Consider the following 12,247-nt stretch of genomic DNA (forward strand, 5'->3'; position numbering starts at 1 on the left):
TAACATATTTCATCTTTTTTACACAAGGACCAAAATTCAAATGAGGAATTAACTATCTTAGGAAAGTGCTGATAGTCACATGACTGGCTACCTTTGCTTAAAAATGCTGTTAACAAGAGTATTTTACACTTTGACAGTTTATTTTTGGGTTGAATATAATGCATAGGAAATGGACGAAATAGTAATAGTTTCATACTTTGGTGTTCAGTTTTTAGCATTTTACACAATACTTGCTTTCATACATTACATATATAAATGAATTTCGCCCCTCCAACATGATCTTTCTTTTTACAGTTTACACCATGAGTAAAATATACCCACGTTCTAAATAAACTGCGAAATATTTACTTATATATTGCTTCAAAACAAATTAAAGCAACAAAATTTTTCTACAGATCAATATCACATCTCTGATTTTGAGGTTCCTGCCATTAAAAATTATACTCTCATTTAATTTTTTTTTCCTGTATAATGCATAAAAATTTTAAAACATTTTCTACATTTGTTCAATTCACACACAAAGAGAAATTTGCTCTTCAAATTACAAAATAAAGGATTCACCAAATGTCTTTAATACTAATTTATTGATAAAATGAATGAAAAATATAAAATTACACTTCATAAATATTCAGCTGTGAAAGTGCTCTTGAATATTACAGATTTATAAGCTTTAAATGCAAAAGCAACTTGGAGAAACTGTCCACAATAAACTAAGAAACAAATGAAAATATATTCACAAATTCACAAAAAATGCATTACACTTGTGATTCAATACAGTAATGACACACAGCATATACAAACAAGTTACAGTTCTACAAAGATTTATATGAGTAGTAAGTCACAATCAGATTAAAGCGCACAACTCCTAATGCACAGGCACATAATTTATTCAGCCTCAATAACAGATGACAAAATAAAACTATTTTTTCTTACTTTTACCTAAAGTAAGAGATTGAAATGGAGCCTGAGTCTGTACTTGCTGCACTGCAGCTTTTCTTTTGTTTAAATTATTTATTTCTTCATCTAGTTTTTTTCTATCTTCTTCCAGTTTTTTCTTCTCTTCAGCATGCTGCTTCTTGAGAGCATCAAATTTTGAATGCAGCTGCACATAAAACAATAATAAGAGTAGAAAAACTGATTACATCATTTAAAATAAAATACAATTACCTTGCATTTATAACATCAAAGTAATGGTAGACAACAGCACATATTAAGGTTAAAAAATGCTACAAATAATCACAAAATAGTATACAATCAGTCTATTGAGCTTTGTGAATCAGTGCTCTTATTATTCAGGTGGGAAAGCTAGAGTTCACAAGCAATTTAGATTAAGAAAAATGACATGCCAGATGACAAAAGCATTTCCATAACGTCTGAGAGCCTCAGGATCAACTGTGTTACATATCTCTAGTTTCAAAAGCAGGTCAGAAGAAAAAACATTGGTGAGGGACAGATGTGATTCAATATTTGATAATGTTATGCTATTTGGCAACATCCTATAGACAGAATAATGCAGTTCAGCATGGCGATAATTTTTATATTAGTGATAAAATATTCTGTCATAACATACAATTCTTCAAAACCTACACAAAATTTGACAATTCCAAGTACCCATGCCTATTGTAACTCACAGTCAGTTGCAAGGCCTTAGTTCTTAGCTGTACTCTGCTGTACTTGCAAACCCTTCAAACCAGGTGACTGGAAGAATGTCACCTGGTTTGATGAATCTCACTCTCTTTCACTATAAGAATGATCAGGTATGCTTACCATTTAACCCTTTGATTTTCGGTGCATAAAAAAACTTTTTTTTTTTGGACAAAAAATAACTTTACACATAGATAATTAGCCCCTAATACAATGTCATTTCATGCCAAAAAAAAAAAAAACAATTAAACTTTTAAGGTAATTCATGACGTGGTGGGATACTGCTTGTCCCACCGCACATCTAGAGCAGTAAAATGACACCTTTGCCTCATCTTAAATTCTCCTGACATGCTTATTTAAAGTGCTAGTTTTAGCAACCACATGAAAATGCAAGATATAAAAAACGTTTTTGAATAATTATCTAGAAAATATTGATTATATTAGCAAAAAAATTACATAATTAAAAAAAAAATCGTTCCATTATTTTTAATGATTTCATAATAGATTTGAAACAGAGAAGATTTTCCCTACTTTGCTACAGGTTTGAATAGGAAGATATTTAGAAGACCGTCATGTTTATTTATATTTCACCTCTCTTTCCTCTTCTTATGATATTTTTCTATGGTGAATCACACTCACATATCCTTCAATGACATTTCATGTTACAGAGTTATATTTTCATTTCTTTTGGAAAAAATTTTTAAATATTTTTCAAGTTTTAACATTATTGCAAATTATTAAAAATATAAATTTGCATTATCAACATATAAAATGAATATGATACTTGAATTTTAAAATATTTGAATGGTGCTGCCATCTAGTAGCAGCAATTCCTACATGAGCGGTGGTCCCACCTTTTAATTTCAACCATACTTAATTAATATATATGAATTCAAATAATAATTTTTATTAGAAAAGGAAACTTTCACATAAAAATATGGCTAGACTGGAGATTATGGTCCAGTTGCCAAGTGAAACGAAATCACTCCAAATCTTGAAACCTCTTCACTTAAATACAAATCAATGCTTTTTGATCATTTATTGCTCATGTACTGCTTATTACAATTTCTTAAATTTCGTAATAAAACACTTTACTCCATTTTGCCACTAAAAATTAAATTATTTCATATGGTATATGATATCATGAAAACTTTTAATATTGTTGATCCTATAAAATACATAGTCATTAACATTCAAATACTTTGGGTAACGTGCAGAATCGCCCACTTATTTGTTTGGCGTTTGCAAGAGTACGAAGAATTGGATTTCTGTCAATTTTCTTCAAGGTTTTAAGTGAAAATAGGTCGATGTGTACATGGATAAAGGGAGTGCGCAATGCCATTTTTGTGAAATTCCGGGATGTTTCTTTAAGTGAAAATTGGTCGATGTGTACATGGATACTGAGTATGTGCAATTCTTAAAAATGCGCCAAGCAGTGGGTGATTCTGCACTTTCCCACTTTTTCGTTGTTTTTCTTGAAGTCCTGTTTTAGATATTTTTACATGTTTACAGGTTATTTAGATATTTTTGCATGTTTACAGAATTAATTCAAATTCGCAACCATCTAATATGGCGACATGACGAGGTGATTTTCTAAAATGCGCGAAAACAACCGATTTGGCGACTTGGCAATTTTTTGAAAACGCCAGTCAAATTCTATTTAATTATGATATTACTGTGTTGCAATGATTATGTGGCTGTCGAAAACAAGAAAAAGGCACCAATGCATTGGATGCCTTCAAGACAGACCACTTGTCTGAAAAAACTTACAATTAGTAATCCTATTTATTCTTTAGCTGCAATAGTAGATATCAGCTTCCCTTCAAATGCATGAGAATACCTCACCAAAGCACACAAACTACAGTCTGAATGCAGTAGCAAACCTTGACCTTTTTTAAGAATTACGAGTTTCAGAGATAAGAAATCACCTCCACATCCCTAAGATGACATTATATGACAAATTTAAATGAGGCAACTGAATTGAGCTGACCAGCTTCCAGTTCCCTGTGCATACATTACCATAGATATTTATGTAAATAAGATCTTTCAATTTTAACAATAATGGAACTTTTTCACTCATAAACTTACAGCCAGAATACTCACATAGATCCTAATCCTAATATGTACACATATCTTGTTCGCTTATGTTCATTTTCGTATATTCTATGAATTAATTAAAGTATATGTTTTCACCTTCAGGAAAACATTCAGTATACATATTTACTTTTATAGAATTTTTAATTGGTAATTCTTTATGAAATATTACATTTCAAATTACCATTGAATTTTTAAAATTATTGTAAAAGAATTATCTGCTGAAGAAAACCTTAATGCTTGTTTCTTAAAAATTTTTGTTCGGATGGAAAGCAAAAGACTGATGATTTTACTCTGATGAAATATTCACATAGCAAAAATCCTTTGTCACTGCATTAAACCCTTTGCATTTTCTTAAAAAAAATTAATTTACATTAAATAAAAACATGCTAACATGTAAACAACATGGGCCAATCACTCTGTAAAAATGATAATAGATAAAACAGGAAGAAATATTTCATTAGAGAAGATGTAATTTCTTGTATATATTTTATTTGAAATAATCCTTCTGAGGATTTTTTTAAATAAAGATGGCATCCTTGAAAATTACTAGACACACATAGACTCCAACCTTCAGCAAACCTTGTCAGTAGTCAACGCGCGAACGACATTTTTACAACTTTGAAAATGTGCGCGTAGCGTATGTTGTAATTAACCATTCATTAATTTTAAATTAATAATTAATTGTAATCAATTTTATTACATTTAAAATCCATATACATATAAAACTGAATAATTAAAAATATACCTTGTAAATTATATGCACATTTAATTAGAAAAATTTATCACAGCATCCCACTGTTCCAAAATCCTTGTTATAGATTCTAAAAGAGACAACCATCTCGTACTGCAATATTTCAAAATTTTATGAGATTTTGCATTCTGTCCCAAAACTTGTTGAGCAACTTTGAAGCTATGCTTCCGTTTCGAACTTTTCTCCAAGTAAAAATATATATCTATTATCAACATTTCAATTTCTGAGCCAATTAATTTTTCAGTAGCTTTTTTTGCAGCTATATGCAAGAGGTGACACGGACAACCTCAGGTGATTATACTTGGTTGATGCATTTTGATAAATGATGCTACACCTTTAAACTTTCCAATCATATTACTAGTATTATCTGAAGAAAATGATAAGCAATTTTTCCATTCTAAACCTTTGTTTTTAAAGTTTTCATTTATACAATTAAAAATACCTTCTCCTGTATTATTCGTGCATTCTAAAATAGAAATCAATGAAGTAATTATCACTCCCTTTTCTTTACTGTAGTATGTTATAACCAATGGGTACAGTTTGTTATCATTGTTATCATTACTTCCATCAGTACTTAGAGAAAATGATGTACTGCACACTGATTTTATAATATCAGCAACAGTATTTTCTGCAAGCGTTTTCACAATAGCAGCAGTTTTGGTATGACCGCAGCTAAATTTTTTTGCTATGGCAGAATCCGGAAACATTGCTTTGAAAAGCTCTTTGGAATGATCCGAAACAGAAAGCGGTAGATTATGTTCAATTAAAAAACGAACAAAATAGCATTCGGCTTTTATAGGATCTGTTTCATCATCTTTTATTAAGAAATTTGTTATTTCTTTAGATTTTACGGTGCCAAGTTCTATATGCTTTTGAGAAAACACATGCCGTTTACAGTCATCTTTTCCACCATGAGCAACTGAGAAGTCTTTGTTGCATACACTGCAGTGTGCGTGATTCACAGAAATTTCGGACGCTTTAATGCACGGAAATTCTGAAGAATATGAATCTTTAAACTTCTGCTTTGATAATTTTGGCTTCTTCGTTCGAGGCAGCATTATGATTAAAAATCTTTCACCTGATTCACAGTTCACAAGACACACGCTAAGCTCTCGCCGTAAACTACACAATGCAGCCGAATGCAGCCTAAACACGCATCAGCGAGGAACCTGGGAGACAGACAATTGGGTGGAACTATTGATAAGTCGTTATCGGTTGGAGTTACTGATCTACGATTGGCTAATTCTTCAAAACTAGGAACGCACTCAACACGTGATATATGATAACACGAGTATTCAGCCAATCATCGGATGAATTAGTTGGTTCCGTTTTGCGTACTGGTTCTCCTGCTCTTGTTTCTGTAAAATCCGTAGTTTTTTCCATACTTTTCGTAGCTCGTAGTTTTTCATGAATTTCCGTAGAAACTACGGAGAATCCGTAGTAGTTGGAGTCTATGGACACATTTTAAAATTATGTTAAAAAATGTATGAGCACTAGCTGCTTATCAATCTTAGGTACTTTAGAATATGGTTTTAATCCTCTGATGACAAATTCTATTAAGCAGTGGATAAAACAGTTTGCAGAACCTGGCAGTGCATGACATTGCATAGAAACTGATAAGTCTAATGTGAGCAGTGAGATGGTTGACTGTATGCACAACAGTTTTCATCAAAGGCCACAGAAATCTGTTCAAAGGACTGCACTTTGACAATTTATAATAGCTTGAACTAATCATTAAAGCATCATGCATTAATTTTCAAACATGCAAAAGAGAGTTCAAAATGATTAAACTAATATGTAATTAATTTCCTACGGATATGTTGAATCGAGTCCAAAAAAAAAAAAAAAAGTGCTCAGTGCTACCAGCTTTAGCAATGAATCCAGATGTCATGTATCAGGTATAGTAAATTTGTCTAGTTGCTTCTCATATAGAGCACTTGTGGATGTTCAATGAAAAATCAGGAAGTTCAAGCATGTGAAACAGCACGTGTTCAAAATAATTCTTAAAACCCATCTGGAACGGTGACTGCATGCTCTGCTGCCATCAAAAAGTGAAGTGAGTAGACTTTTCCTTCTGCGAGAAAAAGCATAAATGGTTATATCTATTTGGATATGTTAGAATATTTTGTTATATCCTAGATCAAAAGATACGACAATGGTTTTTACAACATAATGTAGCCTCCACATTGGTCAATGTGTAAATGTAATTGCCTAAATGAGCATTCTCCCCAATACACGGATTGGTGATCTCATTCGGTCGCCTCCTCATTTTCCTTGAAACTACAATAGGTATTTTTCCTTTGGGACTTTGTTACAACATATTTATTTTGGTAAAGAGAGCGATACTGGACAAGTTATGCAAACTCAAAGGTCAGTATATTTCAAGACAAACAAATAAAGAAATGCAACATAAAAATTAGCACAATTAATCTAAACAAGCATATTGTCTACAGTTTCCCTGAAACACAGCCCAGCCTTATCCAGCAAAAGTGCAACTTGCAAAATCTTTCAATTAACTAATTTTTTATACTGAATGTCTTCATTTGCTATAAAATCACAAAGTTTTCATTGTAAAAATTATTTCAGTTCTAATGATAATCCAATATGTTTAAATAATGATATTTGGTCATAACTGACAGAAATTCGATCTTGATATAACAGCTTGTACTTTTGCAAAGCCTGTGCATTTTCGCACTGGTTATTTTAAACACCATATGAGTCTACAGTAGTACTTTGATGTAAAATAGATGTCTCTGTTAACAAGCTCTTTTTTTATTCCATTGAATATGCAAATGTATTTCCACAAGCATGGAATGGAAAATACAGGATAATCTCAAAAGTAATGAAATTTCCGGCACTTACATACATAAGCCGATATCTCTATAAAGCAAAGATAATTAAATTATCTGAATACCATAACTTGAGATTAAGCTAAATAGGTTTCCTTTCAATGAAAAATTTGAGATAAGTTCATTGCATTACATATTTTAAATGTTAGGTTAAAAATATATGATGATAAGGACAAAATAGGCAATTTAATGCAGAGGATACAAAATATAATCAAAGCTCATGCCTACCAGATCCCCTGCACTAATGCTCAGGAATTGAAGCAGTGTATCACTCTACTATTCATTCCATAACTCCTCAGATGCTAGCTAACCAATGGCATGAAAAGAAGTGCAGCTTTGATGTACTAAGAGCAACAAACAGATCTTGCACCAAAATTTCTTAACTTTTATTATTACATTGTTAAGGAGTGAAAGAATTCTACATATGTTTCTTCTATTTTTTTTAATAATTGTTTTAATATATGCTGGAAGCCCTATATTTCAGACAAAATCATTCGATAAAATTTTTCCGACACCTGCAAATGTCAAATATAAACACCATAAAATTGTGCAGAAGCCATTTGTTCATCTGTCTTATATGTAACAACTCAGCTAAAAGGATATCTTAACATTTCCTCAAAATAAGAGAAACATGACTCGCATGCACGTGGATTTTGATTATATAAATATAAGGGGAAAGGAATGTTTCTGAACAGCATGCTTTATGACGGCTCTGAATCAGCATGTGGTATTTGTTTATAGTAAGTAGGGGAGTTTTATTTTCGCTAGATCATTAGGTATTTGGGTTTGTAGACTTGTAGATTTGAATTTTTTTTTTTTTTTTACCATTACAATATCGAAGCGTCGAAGACATTTAAAAACCACTAGGTGGTGTCCTCTGTCCATTACTTCTGAACTTAACCCCTTAACTGCTGCGGGCGTATATATACGCCTTGCTCAGCCGATGCGTTAACTGCCCCAGGCGTATATATACGTTCTTCCAAACTGCTATCATTTGCTTTGCGCTGCTACACCTAAAATTATTCGCAAAGTTAACGCATCGGCTGCGCACCTGGGGCAGTTAACGCATCGGCTGAGCAAGGCGTATATATACGCCCGCGGCAGTTAAGGGGTTAATATACTTTCAGGATCCTGACCTTCAGTTTAATCACATTCTGCATAACTTTGGTGTCAGCTGTTGAGGGGAAGGGGGGAGCATAATGAAAAGAAAAACAGGTTGGCTCTTTAACAGGCACGTGATATTTTTGATATTTTATATATCAAAAATTTTATATTTATATTTTATATTTGATATGATTTTTGATATATATTTCGCATTTCTGATACTCCTCCAAATCTCTTTTTTAGCTACTATGCAGGGTCTTTTAGGGTTACTAGATAATATTCTGTTACTCTGCTTTTATCTCTTATGTTCTGAGTACTTCTCTTTTATTTCAAGAAGCCTTGATTTAGCTTATTATGGAGAGGAAGCAATATTTATCAGAAAAAAAAAGACACACTTGCATGGTAAACGAGCAGCCAATTAGTGACATGGATGAGGAGTAATGATTCATTTCCTAATGAGTTAGAGAGCGTATTTCTATACTTCTCCTTGTAAATAATTTTTTTTGTATATTTTGATTTAGTTTTATTAATGTATTTTATCAATTAAAACTTCAGAATAATTTGAATAGCACTTCCAAAAATTATTTCTCAAAGCAAGCAATTTTTCAAAATACTTCTCTGTACAATGAAGGGAAAATATTGCTAAATGCTAATTTTAACATGCATGATACCTTAAGTAGTAGTCTAAAATAGTACCAAAAAATATGACATCGGGACTTAAACTTTTTTCTTGCAAATTTTTTTTCATTCTTGTGAATTTTTTTTCAAAGTTACGCTTAGCGACACAAAACCCAGATCCTGTGGGAGAATGCCATTCAACTCTAATTCATCCTGAGGGAATGTCTTAAATAAAGGTGCACCATCTCAAAAGGATTAAAGTTATGGGCTCAGAATCCTGTGCTGATGAACGAAAACCTCCTCTTGCTTAACAAGTTCATCCTCAGATATATCTAATCTCCATTCACCTAATTCTCTTGAGGGATTTCTCACTCAGGAGTTTTGTCATACTGCTGCTTTGATGATAAGCGAATATGGCTTTAATTACCAAGTCAGCAAGAAGCACTGTGCGAGTAAAAGCCTTTCCTCCTTATTATTTGATCACATGCATTTACATCTAATGAGAGTTTTAGGAATTATTTTGAATACAAGTGCTCTTTCACATGCTGGAGCTGCCTATTTTTTGCCACTCAGAAGTGTTCTTTGAGCTTTAGCACAGTGTTGATTTAGATAACAAGATGCAGGCCTTTGGTAAGCAACTCCTGCAACATTTTCTTCTCTGACTTATGATTTGGTAAAATGAGTTGCATTTTTTACGAAGCTCAGTTCATTACAGGATTATTCAAACAACAGTATATTTCAGTTTCAAATGCATGTTCTTTTGAAAACTGATTTACATACGACATTTATCATAACACACATATTTATTATTTTTACCTCGCTTTTTATTTGTATGAAAAGCCAGCTCTTCCTAATAAATTTTTGACAATATTTGAAAGCATAATAGTTACACTACTGTTCAAACTAAAGCCTGGTTAATATTCTCACTTTCCAAAAAATCATCCATCAGATTAGCCCTATGTGGGTGAGCCTTCTCATTTATAAAAATGAACTGAGGGCCAGCTACAACCCTGAAAAATTGAAAATACAACTTTAAGATACTTTTCTATTGTTTATGTACCGTTCACTTCTAAAGTACGAGTAGCATGGTAACAGGAATTGTCGACTTCAAGCCAAGCATACACTGAGTACTCACATTTCAAAACTTCTTGAAATCACACACAGCTTGGCAGAATTAGAAAGAAATTTTACATTTTGAGCTTTTCTGAAGAAAACAATACTGAGGAATCAAAAGCTGTTCAATATTTAAGTTTACGAACTGCCATGAAGCATTATGAGCAGCTATGTTAAAAAGAAATGGTAAGAACATTCTAGTAGAAGTATAGAAGACTAAATTTTTTAATGAATGCTCCAATTCCTGTTACACTGCATATCATGGTTATCACAAACATACAGTTTCTCTAAGGTATACAATTCTGAGTAAAATCATCAAGACGCTGAAAATTCTCTTATAAGGGGATGAAAATGTAAGCGGATTTAAAAATGACAGTAAAAATGATCATATTTAGTCTTGAATACTATATGTTAGCAATTAATTAGTTCCTTTATTCAAAACATTTCCATGAAACATTAACTGTTAGATACTTGCTTTATTCAGAAACATTACCGTCAACATCACTGCTCAAAAACATTACAGTTCAAATCATTACCGTTCTAAAAAAAATGTTGTTGCCAATCGGGAAAATACATTTTAAATAAAATTAATACGTTGCGTTTATATTCAGGCATCCTGACTTAGTTACGACCTCGGAACATTAAGAACTTATATTTAAAAAAATTAAATCTGTAATATTAATGTTTATAGTTTGAAAGTCTTTAACTGTCATATAGATTCACCGTTGTTTTCTATTCTTTTTCCGTGTCGCAGTTTTAGTAATATGCGGCGTGTTGTTTATCGTTATCCCCAGTAACACTAATGTCATCACCATCATCATCGTCTTCTTCTGATTCAGCTTCACACTGTCATGACTTTAACTGGCTCACATGAGCTGTCGTCCTAAAGAAATGTCCTTTCAGCTTCTCTTCTAATTGAGTCACTCTACAGGTATCACTTGGTAAAACTTCTGTAACTACCAAAGGTCCTCGATACTTTTGTTGTGTTTTGGTTGATTCTCCAGTTGATTTAGGTACTCTTCTCATAACTACTATTTCTCCTCATTCGAATATTAAAGAATTGCTTTTCTTCTTGTCATAATTTGCTTTCATTTTCATCTGCATATCTTCAATTCTCTTTCTAGCTTCATTCTGTAAGATTACTGGATTCTCCCATTCATTTACGTCTTCATCTGTAATCATCCTCATCAATCCGTCGTTAAATTTTGGTGAATAACCGTGAAGCATTTCGAAAGGAGTTTTATTTGCAGTCTTATTTATCATATTGTTTATATTTCTTTCGCATTCCTTAATCTTTTTGTCCCAGTCTCTCTGATACGAATTTTCCATACTCGTTTTAATCGTAGCCAAAATTGTTCGATTTGCTCTTTCCACCATTCCATTACCACTTGAATGTTGAGTTGAATTGAGTGTATGACTGATTCCATTATTTTGACAGTACTCTCGAAATTCCTTCCCTGTAAAACATGTTCCTCTATCGCTGATAATTTTTTCTGGTAACCCAAAATCATCTACAAAACTCTTCAATGCAACTAACACATACTTGGTTGCAGTACTTTTCATAGGATATAAGAGTGTAAATCTTGTAAAATTATCAATTATTACAAATAATTCTGTATTTCCTCTTGAACTTTTTACGAATGGTCCTAAATGATCTATATATATAATTGTAAAAAGTCTTCTACCAGATCTAATTGGATGCAGTACTTCTTGTTTCTTACCACTAGGCACTTTATTTACTAAGCATTCTAAAACACATCGAAATGTGACGCATAACATATCGTTTCATTCCTTTAAACCAGTATGATTCCTTGATTTTGGCAACAGTTCTGCCTGCTAAAAAATGTCCCAAAAGATCGTGAAATTTTACTACAATACCTTTTCTCATCGATTTAGGTATGCCATATAACAATTTCTCCTTTTTCTGGTCTTTTACTTTGCGAAACAATCGATTATTCTTCAAGATGTAATTTTCAGTTACATATTTCTCTGCATTTGTTCTATCATTTATCTTTTTCTTTAAAATGTCTATTAATTTGCATAATTCTGGATCTGAATGCTGAATCATAAG

General features: G+C 32.2%; 1 protein-coding gene across 1 annotated transcript in view; it reads right to left on the minus strand.

Annotated features, from left to right (window-relative positions):
* Positions 1–565: 565 nt before the first annotated feature.
* Septin2 (septin 2) overlaps positions 566–12,247 on the minus strand; it is a 110,070-nt gene continuing 98,388 nt past the window's right edge. The window contains exon 11 of the mRNA XM_085807098.1: positions 566–1,102. Coding sequence (XP_085663224.1) covers positions 920–1,102 — 183 coding nt within the window. The 3' untranslated portion in view covers positions 566–919. The remainder of the gene's footprint in view (positions 1,103–12,247) is intronic.

The sequence above is a fragment of the Stegodyphus dumicola genome, chromosome X1 (assembly GCF_044657685.1).
Source record: "Stegodyphus dumicola isolate Sdum_Otavi_A_Nest chromosome X1, ASM4465768v1".
NCBI classification, from domain to species: Eukaryota; Metazoa; Arthropoda; class Arachnida; order Araneae; family Eresidae; genus Stegodyphus; species Stegodyphus dumicola.